We start from the raw sequence: 15,928 nt of genomic DNA, 5'->3' as shown, positions 1-15,928 counted from the left end.
GATCCCCAGACTATTGGAGGTGCGCAAAGCTCTCTCTGATAATGGTGTTACCTCTGACAGTGGCATATTGAGACTTAGTGCAATATGTAACAATAACCTATGACGAAAACAAAAACAGAGAACAATTTGTTTAGAAAGTGACAAAGGAAACACCTCGCTATACTAAAGTAAAACGTAATGTCAAACTTGGAAGCAGCACACTACGGGAAACAGACACACAGCAGCGCCAACAACAAGCTCGACATACGGATAGGGTGAACATTGTCTTATCTCTTACGCTTGATCAAAGCTGCAGGGAGTTTGAGCCAGTCTTTTCATTACCAGAGGGCCTCAGTACTCCTAGGTACATCCTAACTCAGCCTAGAGCTCCTTCCTTCCTAAAGGTAGCTTTTAAACAAGGCAGAAACCAACTCTGTGGTCGAACAGCAAATGAGAGCAAGCATGCAGAAAAGGGTGCAGTCACATCCCTTACATAGTGCATGAATGAAAATAAGACAGAAACGTGCAATGGAAAATGGGGAAATAATAAACAAGCCCCAAGTCAAAGAAACACAGGGCTTAAATAGAAAGACACGCAGCTGACCTTAATCGGTAATCAGACAGCAGGCGGAAGACAATTGGAATCAGTCGTCAGCACGAGGGTACTAATTACGAGAGCGCCACTCATTGCCAAAGTGAAAAGGATTTTACCAAATTGGAAAAAATACATGCCAAAATACGTGCTGATCTAGTGGCACCAAAAGGTAGGGGCTGGAACACTCAATGCTTTAGTAAGTGTTTTATACCCTTGCCCTGATTTATGCCTTACCGCAATTTTGTCACAGAGGTCTGCAGAGAGTTCCTTCATGGCTTGGTTTTTGTCCCGACAAGCAGTGTTAATTCTGGGACCTTATATACTCAGATGTGTGCCCGTCTAAACTGTATCCAATCAATTCAATTTGCCACTGGTGGACTAGACACAAGTTCTAGACACACCCCAAGGATAATTAAAATAAACAGGATACACCTGAACCACAATTTGGAGTGCCACAGCAAAGAGTGTGAATACCTATGTAAATGAAAGATTTCAGTTTTAGATTTTTAATAAATTTGAAAACAATTCTAAAAACATGTTTTCACTTTGTTATTATGGCTTATTGAGTGTGGATTGGCAATGGCAATTTTATCTATTCAAAATTAAATCTACAACACAATAAAGTGTGTAAAAACTGATGTGGTCTGAATACTTTCTGAAGCCACTGTATTAGAACCACAGATAACACTATTGCATGACCAAGCACCCCCAGGAATGCGCTAGGTGGATTGGAAGCAGCCCAGCACGTGGCACATGGCTGATGTGAACTGTGGAGAAGGATCAATTATTCCTTGTCCAAACAAGATGCTAAAAATGAAAAGCGAAGCAATTGCTGTATGATTCATCAGGATCAACTCTGGAAGCTCTTCTCTTTTGCCTCAATCAAGCATATTTTCATTTCCACAGAAGAAGACACTTTAAGTCATCTCAGCATTTTCCTCTAGTTGGGTGGGCAGAACTCCAAGCTCAATAGAACACAAATCAACAAATTAAAAAAAACTGTATGTAGAATGGAAAAAATTGAATGGAACTGGCTGGAGATGGAGCTCAACACAACATCAGATACAGTATTAAATGCATGTACTAGAGAAGGAAAGGAAGGAAAATGGGATGATAAATGTGCATAATAGATAGTAAGTTAGTTATAAGTAAAATATTGAAAATATTATATCAATATAGAAGTACCTCTATTATAATGTGCCAAAATAAAACACATTATCTGTAGTGATATTATTTTAAAATAATACCAGCTCTGGAGATAATCTGACCAGTGTTGCAAACCAGTATGCTCCGTTAAGTAAACAGTGATTTGCTAAATTAAATTATAATAATTATACATTGTTCTTATTCATGTCTTGAACAGTCGCTCAAAAAGTGACTCTGGAGCCTGACTGAGCATTTCCAGATCTGGGGACTGGGATTACTCTGGAGCACTGCCAAGCCTACATTACAGCTAATTTGAACAAAGAAGCACATTTCTAATTCATGTGGCAACAGGAGGGGAGCAATAAGAGCTAGTAATTCCACTTTCAATTTTCATCATAAAGCAGTGGAGTCCGTTGTACGTAGATCTATGGGGTTTCACTCTTCATTATGGCTCAGGTCTTAATTAATTTCTTTGGAGCCACTGAGTTGACAGGATCATGAATCACCTGTTGTACCAGGTGACTTTGTCCATCAGCAGCAGCTGGTTAAAATGCGAAGCTAAATCACTAAGGCCAAAATAGGACACCATTATGACACACATTCAAGTGTCAAAACACAGAACCTTTTTTCATTCTTTCTTATTTTCCCCATCCCATACATAAACACCTGAAACTACAATAGTTTCTAATGCTTTCTTCATGAAAATCATTTCAAAAGCAAACAGATGACAAGAACCACTGCATAAATCAGTGAATCGTAATCAATGAAATATTTTAGTGGCTTTCGACTGTGATCTGACCAGAATCCTAGTCCTTCAGCCAGCTGAAAGTCACAAAGGAAGGGTTGCACAGGCAGCTGCCGGTCACTTTAAGCTTGGATGGGTGGTGTTGTCACGGGTAGAGATGGGGTGAGGGGGGTTGCTTACCACTCTCGTCCACCGCATTGATCCGTGTGGGGTTCAGGGCCTGCACAGCGAGGTTGGTTTCTTGTAGAACATCCATCAATGTGACCAGATTCTGCTCCCATGCATCATTACCACTGCCCAACCTGTACAGAGATGACCACAGACAGAGAAATAGAGAGAGTGGATGAGAGAGGGCTACACACCTGTTCAGAGCCAAATCAAAAAGGACCAAAAGCATCAGTTGCTCCTCACATTCGTACAGGCCTGATTCAGAATGGCTGCTGGTGCCTTGTCACTCTGTATGTGGTGCAAATGCCTCTCTGGTAGCGCATGCATGCAGAGCCTAAAGGAGACATCAGAGGGGTCCCTTGGGCGGCACGCACACCCTCTGTTCTACACTAATTGTATCACACATCCACGCCGGAGACTAACATCAGAACTACCAGGCAGTAAGTAAATATAAAGCCCCATGCGATCACGGCTACAATCTCCATGGCAACGCAATGCAAGATGTTGCTATTTCAAACTCCATTTACCATTGATTTCATAGTTGTTAACCCTTTGGGAGCACTCATTGTACAGTACTTGAAAGATTGTGGTTAGTCTGATCAGTTCTGGTAGTATCCCTTCAATCTTCCCTATTATATCTGCCTATCACAACCCATTCCACTAAGGATTAAACAACAGATCAGTGCAGTGGAACTCTTTCATTTTCTTTTCTTTTGCCTTTCCTTACAGTTGCAGAGAAAAAAAAGACAAAAGCACACAATGGTGTAAAATAAGTCCATATACACATCATGTTGACACAGAATAATGGAATGGAACACAAGCAGGCTTCAAATGTGTCTGGCTGCTTGCTGTCTGTCTTTTAATTTCAGCAGCACATACATACAACGCTGTATTTCACAAGCTGTTCTTTTGAGGCACCTGAAAGTTATCAAGATGTATAGCACAGTCAGTATGGACATAATTCAGAGAACCTTAGTGTGGCCTCTAATGGCAGACAGTCATAACATATAGTCAGTTAGCCTTGATCACCGTGCAATTAGTCACACAAACAAAATGGAGGATGGAATATTGTTGATGAACTGGTCTGTCCCTTATAATACAGGTCACCCTGGGATCTTCCTGGATCTGCACATCAGCAGCCAGCCTACACCTCTGTTAAATGGCAGTTAATGCACATTACCACACCCCACGTCTTTGCTGCTGGCTATGCAACAACATAGGCCCACCACTCTTTTTTCAGTTTAACTGAAACTGCTACATTGCTTTGTCAACACATTTGTGTAAGTGTTCTTGTTTTCATATGCCTACAGTTGGTATGCCATGCCATACCATAGTTTTCAGTTTTTGTGCTAACTCAGCCCAAAGCACAATAAGCTTCTTCTAGTTGTCAGATTGGCCCCTATCCCTGTCAGTTAGGGGTGTTTCAGTGAGATGTTGCTTTGGGAAGTGGGTGAGGGAGGGCTAACAAGCCACAACACAGGACCTTGTGGTCCAGGGTGAGCCTTCAGCAGTTTTAGGTGCCCCAACACACACAACTGCTAATATCCATCCCCACAGGGCTCCAACAAACAGTGCAGAGGCGTCCGCTTTCCCACGCTATTCTGACCCTCCGGCGTACCGTGTAGCTCTCTCCATGTGCCCGCCTTGCCCATTTGCAAGAAGAAGACAGACAGCAGATAGTCTGCGCTAAGAAAGCCAGGCTAGCGACTGCATCTGATTGTCCCCCTGCTTGGTCGGCTCACCAATGTTCACTAAAAGTTTTGGGGGCAGAAGGGGTAGATGGCCCTGTGAAATAAGATGAAACAGCATCCCAGAAAGTACAGCAAGCCAGGGATCCAGCAATCATTCCGACATGACCAGGACATCAGTGACCCTTAAAACACTGCTCCTTGGATGGGAAGGGGTAAGATAACTTTAATGCACACATGTACAGTACCCAATAGTTAGAATCTCACATACTCTGGGAACACCTGCAAACTGGCCCTGATGAAAGAGAGACTACATGCCAGAACAGAGGTTGGATAGATTTGTTATGAAAATCCACTCTTCACTCTTTCTAGCAAGAGTGGAATACTTCCAGCATGATGATGGCATGGGAAGTCACGCAACATTACACAAAAAGGTCAAAACCATTTTTCATTCACAAGTATAGCACTGTTCAAACTGGTAATATTCCACTTCAGTGTAGACCTCTGTATGTGATCCATAGCTCACTCCCAAAGTTTATGCAGCACGTACAGTTGAACATAACAGGGAGGATTTAGAGACTGCACTCATGTAGGAAAAGACTAAGAGAAGAAGAGAGAGAAATTCTCATGCATTATTTTCAAAGCCCTAACAGCCCTTCAATCAAGGGGAAAATCATCTGAAGGCTCCGACTAGTTAAAAAAAGTTCTCTCTACCCACGTCATTGATGAATAAATAACAAGGGTTTTGTAACCAACTACGTTGTTTTGCGTGGTTCCCAGCATTCCAGTGATTGGGTATTTTAGGTTGCTGCACATTAGTAATAGCATTGGCAGTTAAGATTCCTCATATACGGTATATTGTTCATTGCCTTTCATGGAGACACTAAACAAGGACAAAAGGCATCAGTAATAGCACTTGTGTTTCCATCACTTTCACAGTAAAAAAGATAGCATGAGGACATAGAATATCCCACAGGAAACATCTCTGGTTGAACCTGCAGTGTGCCTGTGCCAGCTGAGTATAAAGTACTGTTCTCTGGCTTAATAGCTGCACAGCTCAGCTGGTAGACTGTAACAAGTTTTGGTAAATGGACTGCATTTATATAGTGTGTTTATCCAAAGCGCTTTACAATTGATGCCTCTCATTCACCCATTCACCCACAAACCAACGGCGATAGGCCGGCATGCAAGGTACCAATCAGCTCATCGGGAGCAAATGGGGGTAAGGTGCTTTCAGAACATGCACGACAGGAGATCGAACCAGCAACCAGGTGGCCGCCCTTACCTCCTGAGCTAATGTTTTTGTCCAAACAGACTTACCAGTTGATTAGACTAAACAGGGGATAATACTGGAGCAATACTTGGCTAGGCTACAGGCTGCCCCCTTTTGGTGACAGAATGTACACTGAGGGACAGGAATGCAAGTATGTGCCCAAGCAAACTGACTGTCGGGATACAAATGTAATGAGGCTTTTGAAAAATTGTAGTGTAGTGGTTAAGGTACATGACTAGGACCTGCCAGGTTGGTGGTTCGAACCCCAGTGTAGCTACAATAATAGATCCACACAGACGTTGGGCCCTTGAGCAAGGCCCTTAACCCTGCATTACTCCAGGGGAGGATTGTCTCCTACTTAGTCTAATCAACTGTAAGTCGCTTTGGATAAAAGCGTCTGCCAAATGCCATTAATGTAATGTAATATTCCAAATTAAAGAAGTATTTATTTCTTTGTGTATGTACATTCTGTAATGGTATACAACAGTATTTGGCAAACAGTGCTGCTGAGGCATGATCATGCTCAGATTACCCTGTAATGGCTGGGAGCAAAACCTTTCTGTTATGTGATGTTTAAATCTTATCCATGTAAGACTCTGGGTGTTGTTTGACCTGCAACCAAAATGAGACCAGACTTGCAGACTCGCAAGGTCATAATTCATGCATGGCTAACCCATGGGCAGTGAAGGCTACATAGACACACATGCAGTCATATCACATATGAGCTATCCCACAATCCCCCAGTGAGCACAAGCAGCAGGACACACCTTCTGCTCTCTGCTGTCTTGGTGTGAGAAAAGAAATCTTTGCACCGTACTGGGCATGCTCCCCACTACATGCTGTTCACAGACAACCAGGCACGCACTTTCGAGGAGCCCTTCTGATTAAGTCATTAGGCAAGTAAGTAGAAATGGAGTCTGGAAAGTCAGAACAGTTAATGGCTAAGTCTCTTCGAAATGTGAGACTGCCTGCCCATCCCATATTGGTTGGATTCCTCGTCAAGCTCTCTTTGTGCCTGTCACCTAATGCATTATGGGGCAAAATGGTAGCACTTAACTGTATTTTCAGAGAACTGCCCCTTTGAAAATAACAGGGGTTACAGGTCAGAGACAGTTCTGCCAGGACAAGAGGTGCACTACCATGGGGGGCTTCAATGTTTTTATAAAATCCAATTGCAACCTCCCATACAGTTACTCTGTCTGAAGTCAGGATAGGGTGGCAATGGCAATGACAAACTCATGTGCATTTACAGTCATTATCATTTTCTTTCAGTGTTCAGCATAGCCTCATTTACCACTACTGATAATCTTTATAATAATTCACGGATACTTTCATTTAAATTGCCATAAGCACTCAGAAAGAGTGCACTACGTCATAGCTGCTGAACTACCTGATAAGATGTCTGAACACATTTTCTTTCAGTGTTCAGCATAGCCTCATTTACCACTACTGATAATCTTTATAATAATTCACGGATACTTTCATCTAAATTGGCAAAAACACTCAAAAAGAGTGCTCTACGTCATAGTTGCTGTACTACCTGATAAGATGTCTGATATTTTTTTATTCACATATTTTCATTTATTTATTTTTTATGAATGAATATGTGATGTCTATGGCTTATCATGCCATTACAAGAATTGAAGGATATACAGTGTAGGGCAGTTGAAAAATAAAAAAAACAAAGATTTTTTTTTTGTCTCTGCACCGAAAGTAAAGATATGTGCTCGAGGCAAGTCTTCTTTGGCAACGGCATATCCCCAAACACTTGGAATCCATCAGAATCTAGCACCCCCAGGCATGTGATACTGGGTGTAATGCAAATGAGCTGGGTCAGCTGATACCGTTTGCATGAGTTAAGCCCTCCATCTCTCCCTCCCAGTGTAGGACAGCTTGTAACATCATCGCACAGGACAAAGGCAAATGCAGCACACGCACACAGGCACGCAAAGCCCGCGGCCTTGGGTGGGCGTGGGGGACAGGCATGGGGTGGTCGGCTCATCAGAGGGAAGAGAAACGCACATCATTATCTAACAGTGGAGCCAGCCTACAGCAACCACACCCCTCTGGACACCCTTATTTCAGTCTCACACTTCAGAGGCCACAGTCATTCTCATTATGCTTTTCATAACTCCAGCCCTGTAGCGTGTAGCAGCATGACTGCACACCCTGCGAGCACTCTCACCACACATGAACCTCCAACCTGTTGACCATTTCTCTTTTCTGTTGACTGTGTGTCTCCCCTGTTGACCATGTCTGTTTCCTGTTGACTGTGTCTCCCCTGTTGACTGTGTCTCTTTCCTGGTGACTGTGTGTCTGCCCTGTTGACCATGTCTCTTTTCTGTTGACTGTGTCTCCCCTGTTGGCCATGTCTCTTTCCTGTTGACTGTGTGTCTCCCCTGTTGACCATGTCTCTTTCCTGTTGACTGCCTGTCTCCCCTGTTGACCATGTCTGTTTCCTGTTGACTGTGTCTCCCCTGTCGACCATGTCTCTTTCCTGTTGACCGTGTCTCCCCTGTTGGCCATGTCTCTGTCCTGTTGACTGTGTGTCTCCCCTGTTGACCATGTCTCTTTCCTGTTGACTGTGTGTCTCCCCTGTTGACCATGTCTCTTTCCTGTTGACTGTGTCTCCCCTGTTGGCCATGCCTCTTTCCTGTTGACTGTGTGTCTCCCCTGTTGACCATGTCTCTTTCCTGTTGACTGTGTCTCCCCTGTTGACTGCGTGTCTCCCCTGTTGACTGCGTCTTTCATCCATGTTGACCCTATTCACCGACACTCTCTTCCCATTCCTGCATGCAGACACACTGCACCCTCTGGAATATTTGGAATATTGTATTTAAAATCCCATATTCTCTCCCATTTTTGGTCTCTTAATTTGGGAATTTGTGACTGCTGTTCTTATTGTTATAAAGTCACTTTGTCACTCTGGAAGACAGCTGACATGCATGCGGTATCTACTCTGGCATTTGATGCCAGCTGCTTACTTTCTCTCATGGTCCATCAGTTGAGCTGTGCAGTCACTGTATCAAATGAGTACATTTTATGCAAACATTTATGCAGATAGAATACATGCAAGTGGCTGCTGGTCAACCCCACAAGCAGCACGGGCACAGTAAGATTTTGATAAGACTGTGGAGCACATCCAATTACTATCTCAGCCACCTGGCATTGTTAGGTTGTAGCTTTTTCCACCTTTACAAGCAATGGTCGGTTGGTTGTGCTACACATAACAAGCTTACTTGAGCAATTCAGATCAAGAGCTTTGCACAAGGACACAGCAGTGTTACCCTTGGAATTCACTGGTTTGGTTTGATTCAAACAGTGTCAATTAAATGTTTCTGAATTATCCTATGGAAATGCATCTACAGTCATTCTCCCTCCAAAGAAGACTGAAAAAAGCTAATTGCCCTGCATTCTAAATGATGTGCTGTGAAAGTCACATCCCTCAGCCTGGCATTCCTGTACCCAGGGGTCTTACAGTAGCCGTGTTGCTGATAAGTGAGTGATTTTATTTAAGCCCACCATTCTTTTCCAGAGGCCTTGGATAGGTGTGGTTCTCCTTCACCCAAAAATGTGGTGAATGGAGAGGTGTGACTAAAAATGTTGAAATAAATAAAAAAGATCTTCTGAATAATACAACTGTAACTGTATTCATATATTGCTGGTTATTATTATTATTATTATTATTATTATTATTATTATTATTAACCCAGTGCAGGCACTGGACAGCGAACAGACCAGGCAACAAAGCACAGGTGTGTGTATGTGTGTGTGTGTGTGTGTGTGTAGGGGGGGGCTGTAGATAAAATGCACAATTATCTCTCACCCCCAGACTCAGCTTATCTGCTAATTCACCAGCGTCGCAATTACGAACTCCGTCTGGACCGTAGTTCTGTGTCGACACATTCACAAGCGCAAAGAGCCTGGAGAGATGCAGCAATCTGCCGCGCGGGGCAAAGGTGCTAGTTAGATTTTCAGGATAAGATTTTGTTTACTTGCGTAATTTATTTTAGAGATGCTTCTGATCCCCCTGTATCCCTTTTCCTCTTTATCATGTGTGTGGGCGGGGGGTGAGAGTGGGGAAGGGGGAAGGGTAGGATGGGGGAAGGGCGAAATTTCTGCTTCTTGTGCTGTTTCGGTTACAAACGTTGTGTGTTTGCGTTGATTATACTATGAAGAGGAGGCCCTCGGCCAGGATTGCCAAATGCGCTTTGTCATGCCAAATTGGGATATTTTTTTCTAGCTGACTGCAGGGTCTGTTTTTTCCTTATTTCAGTAGTTTTTTTTATATCTTTATCCCACTTGTAAGCTATAGCAGCATGCTTAAATTTATTTGCGGTTTATATCCAATTTGTTAGTTCGGGACTGCACATATTACAAAAATAATAAATGCAGTTTACATGTAACCCTTCATCGAGTGTTCGATCTGGCAGTCACCTGATTGTAGCCACCAAAATAAAAATTCATCATGGATTTGAAGCATGGCACAACTCAGTCTAGGCTCACAATTCTAAACAGTTTTGTCCAGTTTAAAATAAAACACAGGCAAAAACCAGGCTAATGTAATTCATTTCATATAAAAATGTGAACACTTGCACTCTGAAGCTGAAATACAGTATCCTCTTCCATTGTTTACCTCCCACTAATTGCATATAATTATTAGCTTCTTGTAATAGCCAGTGTAATATTTCTTAAAAACATATTAGTCCCATATTTGGCCTGTTTACTACATGGGCTTTGTCTAGTAATATACATTCTTAAGATCTGGTAACCTTGCTCTCAGTAAAATTGTGCTATTCTGTGTGTGACCTCAAAGTGAGCAGGGGGGATCACAAAAAAAACATGTTATAAGAGTGACTAATGGAAGTAAAGCTTTCACCTAGCACAGTTGGTACAAACACTGACATACCATTGACCTTCTGAAGTACTGCTGTCTAACACCTTGGAAGGCTCCCTGGTAAAAGCAGCCCTGCTTCTTACGTGTGTCTATATGGCTGACTTCCACCTTGCCTGCACCCACTGGTCTGAAGACAATGCCCCAATGACGTAGGAACTCAGTGACTTTAGCACAGAACATTCTGTGACATCCGCTCTTGTGAGATCTCATTAATGGAACTTTACATTTCACGCATAATGCTTTGCTTAAAATCTGTGTGCAAATGTCAAACCCACACGCTGAAGGAACCCTCCGGAATCTTCTCACTGATGGTGCAGTATTGTGACTGTGAGGGCCCTTGGGCTGTGCTGTTTACAAAAGGGAAGTTCATTTCTTTCCTTTCTTCTAAGATTATACAGCCAGCATTTCCAGTCAATCAACCTGAAATATATTGTGGTTTCAAGTTAAATGTTAAGCAAATCAATTAACCTTCTGTTTTAACCATTTTTTAAACTGTGAAGTCAATTTTTATTTCAGCCAGCATTTTTTTTTCTTCAAAGGATTTGTTTGAATTCGCTAATCTTTATCGGGAAACGGTTGGATTTTCTGTTTGGCTTCTACAGGTCTGTTTATGAAAGAGACCCACTTATACCTTCTCTGACTCTGATTTTCTAAATAGCTTGTTTGCTTTGCAGTCATGGCAACATATAGTCACCAAGGAAATATGGCTTAAGGCAACAGATATGGAAATTGAATTTCATGGTATACAAGGAACATGATGAACCAGAGCCGATCAGCTCAAAACATAAAAACCATCATAGTTTATTCTATTGAAAATACTGTATATATACAGTACGTATAAAATAGTATATGTATTTATTTTGCTACAGCTAATAAAATAGGTGGCTCAGTAAGGACTGAGAGGAACAGAACACGAAAGGCAAGAACAAAGTATTGTGGAATTACAATAAGTGTTGCAATAAGTGCATCATTTGTTCATTAGGACAATAAATATCCCAAAAATATGACAATACCAAGATTCATATCATAACAATCCATATACTGATGGAACACTGAATAGATTGGCACTGAGTTGGTTAATCGCAATACCATATCTGCACCTGATCTAGTCACATTTACAGTGATTATTTAGCCGTAGTTCAGATAGTCAGTCATCCGGTGTTGATAATTAACTAAGCAGCTGTCAATAGAGGCACAGGATGGAGTGTAAAAAAAATAGCTTTACCAGCAACATTTCCCAAGAATATTTAATGAAAATGTTGGCAGCTATCACCATAGGAAGTACAAATGAGCATTTTGCAAAAAACAAACAAAAATTTAGTTTTCAATCAAATAACAATCAATCAATTTCAAGTAACGCAATTTTAAAAACCTAGTATGCATGATCTCTCATTTTGCATTAAACCCGATAAATAACACACATTATTTAAAAAATGTTTTGCATAGAATATTAGATCTTATAAATGACAACTATGAAATATACCAGAGATTATAGGAAAGGGATTTTATCAATTAACATAAATGTAAAGACAGACTGCTGTGGATAACTCAAATACTGAAATCTTCATCTTTAAGTCATTTCACCTAATAATATTATAATTCAATAAAATATGAAATATAAAATGCTCAAAAGCATATTTTCATCCATCCAAGCTATCTCAGCAAATCTAATTCTGCATAAGCAAATTACAATGCATTATTAGATATAAAATCAAACTGAGGTGGAGAAATTTGCATGGATTACAATGAGACAGTAAAACAGCATAACGCCACAGTGTGTCTGCAAGGCACAGAGCTGGGGATGTGGGTGAGTCCCAGCCGTGAGATTTTCCTCTTTGATTTATCATTCAGCAGCACTAATCTGACAATGGGCCTCGCGCTGTGCCCTCTGCATAATAACACATGCAGTTGCAGATGTGCTATTCTACTGAAAATTGCCTTCTTTCTCTTGTTCTCTCAGCCCGGGTCAATGGACTGCATCACTACTGTCAAGAGCAGCATGTCAGTGAGGTGTGACAAAGACACTAAGACCGCACTATGAACAATACTCTGTATCAACAAGTCGTACTGCGGCTTGAAGACTGTTTTTAAGAACACGTCCTGTCAACCTGGTTAACATACGGCCATTTATAGCAAAATACAAGTGTCTTTGACATTGCTTGATGATGGCAAAATTAACCCTGTTAATATCACCGCCCACTCACGGCAATATCCCCAGTTTTGTCTGCAGTGCAGTAGGAATGTGTACGACAAGGGTGTGCGCGACAAATTTACTCTACGAGTCCCAAAAATATCTGCTCTTATTTGCGGCTCCTGAATCACTGTACGAAAGCCTTTCTGTGTAATAATGTTGATAACAAAGGAGATCAGCATTTACTCTCAGCAAATTTCAGCAAATGAATCATCTCAAATCTTATTTTACACAAACATTTTGGGCTCTCCTTCATGAATATTGATGAGAGAGAACAACAGTTTTTCTCTTATTTTTTTTCTCCTAATTCACAAACATTTTAATACTCATCAAAGCAATCACATAATTACCTCATTGTCAAATAACTGACTATGCAAACTCATTCCCAATATAGCACATACATAAAACAGAATTCCACATCTGTGTCTAAATAAGTGAAATATCCTTTCTACTAAACTTCATGCATGGCAGGCCTCCTGCCGTCACACTTACCAAAAACAACCGTTTTCACCAATTTATATGCCCGCTCCATTTGCCAATCAGATTGCGGACTGTAGTAACAGTTTAACCTTGTCTAAATATTATGAGTGCTAACATGATGCTAGTTCACTTCACTGTGCTGGATTATGCTGCATGACTATTTGGGCGGGGCTCTCGAGAAAAATAAATGTACAATATATCTCAATGGGAATCACCTGTATAAGGGAAATGTGAGTGCATGCATGCATGTGTGTGTGTGTGTGTGTGTGTGTGTGTGTGTGTGTGTGTGTGTGTGTGTGTGTGTGTGCATATTTTCACATTCCTGCAGCTCTATATGCTCAGCCATCCCAGGCAAGCACCCCAATGCCAGGCGAGCTGGGCGGCAATGTTGATTGCTGTAGTTTGTCTCTCTAGTTTGGTTCAAATAGCACTCAAAGTCATCACCTTTCTGTCGGTTTACCTTCTTGTTTTGTTTTTTTCAGAATAGAAAATCTCTTCCAGAGGACCCTGCTTTAACATTTTCTGGTGAAGAGGGAAACCTTTTGAAAAGTCCAGCATCTCGGGAAAAACAATCATCTCCTGACTACTATCTTTATAGATGAAAAAGAATAGAGGCCTAAATATTTGATTGCTGGGACTAAACAGACCTTTTTTTAAATATCCAATTTGAACAGGCTTCTCTGTGTCCCTTCCCACATTAGAATATATAAAAAGCAATACTGGCTGTGTCTCTAGTCAGCTCATGTATATTGATTTGTTTGACAGTTTATAGGGAACATTTACCAATCTTCTTAGATGTGTGGAAGGCATGGGTTAATGTCAAAGGTGGAAGGGTTGAGTTTCACCATCTGTACTTATTTGCCTTTAATTATCCTACTGTTGACATTCACTTGTTAATTGATAGGCAGTCTGGAGAGCTCTTATCCGCAGCTTGCATTGTATCCAGAGGGCTGCATACATCTTGTTCAGCCAACCACTGATCCCAGCTTATAGACATAAATTACACCATTGTTCTCTCCCCAATTGCCAAAAATAAATAAATAAATGACAACTAGAACCAAATAATATTGTTTTCCTTTCTTTCCCACACCCGTGAAAATTATGTTCTTCTGAAACTCATTTTTTATTTCTATTTTCACAACATGCACACAGTGTTTAATTGTGTCGTGTTTTTCTTACTTTTGTTAGAATCTTATTCCAAACATAGATTTCAAAGAACTGTATTTCAAAAAAAAAATTGTCAAGAGAAGGCAGTTGTGCAGTTGTAAGAAATGTCTCTTAGCCACAAATCGCTAATCTTTTCATCCAAAGGTTAATTTCTGCACCATGTATTGGATCCTTTGCTCAGTCGTACCATTTGAACAAAGCCTCTCTCTCTGACTGACAGGCCACACCAATACTGCAGAGAACGGTGCTGTTTGAGTCTGGAGAGCCATTGATTTCTGACTACAGCACAAGAACTGACGTTAGGCAGGCAAAGAGGGAACTCTACAAGAAACAGGATCTAAAATGTGTGAGGTTGTAATCTCCAGTCTTCTGCTGTGGGAAGCACATAGGGTTAACAATCTCCCACTCAGAGGATTAGACTACATCTGTGTGCAGTTAATGGCAAACAACTTGTGTGCAACATTTTAGGGAACAGTATTTTTCAGGATTTGTTGAAGCTGGTCACAATAAAGACAATTTCACTGTCTCTTAATCCAACCTCAGTTCTTGGTCAAGGCTGAAGTATTTTTTTTGCACACAAGTCTTTAAAATCTTTTTTTCTTTGAGAGTGAACTGAGAGCTGGTGTGTGCTTGTTGAGCAGAAGGTATAGCGGAATTCTGTCTGGCCTCCATCATAGTTATTAAAGGGATCCAATGAGGTGTTAGGAGCTCATTAAGCAACTAAAAGTCACCGTGTCAAGGAACCTCTCAGGACCCAAGAGTTAACAAACCAGAGACCGCAGCGCTCACTGAACGATAAAAGCTGTCAATGTTGTACGGTCTGCTTGTCCGAGAAGCATGGAATGATGCACTGCAGCAAACCCTAAGAGTGATGACTGCCGTAAGCCACTTTAACTGTTCACAGTACATAACTGTTGTATTGTTGTAATGCCATTTTTCTCAGTGATCTGATTCCTTTTTTTCTAGTCTTTCAAAATTCACTTCACCGTCTGTATCAGCATAAGTCTAGTATTGCGACTCCTGTATGGGGATCTGTATTGCATTGCAAGGCACCTCAGCCTTATTCCATGACATAAACAAATATGTATTAATGCTCACAAAATGCCTGGGCTCTCTTGAAGAAATGAAGCCCCGTGGGAGAAAGGACCACATCTTTGATTATCTGGGCCTTCTGGAATGTTGAATGCGTAATATGATCTTTTACGTATCTGATCTGAAATGTAATCAGTATACAGTGTATCCAAAAGGCTGCAGTTATACCAGCTGTGTTCACTCTGCCTTCCTGAATATGGATCAGACGTAGGGGGTGCTGCTGATTGCTCTAGTGATTGCTGTAAATGCATAAGGTAGCGGTGTCCTGGAGGCTTTTTAACAAGTCAACACAAGCGCTCAGTCAATAGTGCTTTTCTTCATTGCATTTTACCTTATCAGCCTGACACATTTAGACTGAAATTGATCAGCGTTTTCATATTAACTTCAGTTTAGCCTGCTTTCTTTCAGAAATTTAATTCACTTGAGCAATAAGCACATATACATGCTAGAATTAACATATAATAACTGGTATGCATATGGAATATTTTCACTATACAGTGCAGTCCG

At 41.2% G+C, this 15,928-nt stretch overlaps 1 protein-coding gene across 1 annotated transcript in view; it reads right to left on the bottom strand.

Annotated features, from left to right (window-relative positions):
- Positions 1 to 15,928, bottom strand: part of LOC133124869 (neurite extension and migration factor-like) — a 71,623-nt gene that overhangs the window by 11,652 nt on the left and 44,043 nt on the right. Inside the window, exon 2 of the mRNA XM_061236406.1 lies at positions 2,646 to 2,767. Within this exon, the coding sequence (XP_061092390.1) occupies positions 2,646 to 2,721 (76 nt within the window). The 5' untranslated portion in view covers positions 2,722 to 2,767. The remainder of the gene's footprint in view (positions 1 to 2,645; positions 2,768 to 15,928) is intronic.

The sequence above is a fragment of the Conger conger genome, chromosome 3, assembly GCF_963514075.1.
Source record: "Conger conger chromosome 3, fConCon1.1, whole genome shotgun sequence".
In the NCBI taxonomy this organism is placed as follows: domain Eukaryota; kingdom Metazoa; phylum Chordata; class Actinopteri; order Anguilliformes; family Congridae; genus Conger; species Conger conger.
The sequence above is the reverse complement of the archived record's forward strand: the minus strand, read 5'-3'. Positions and strand labels throughout refer to the sequence as shown.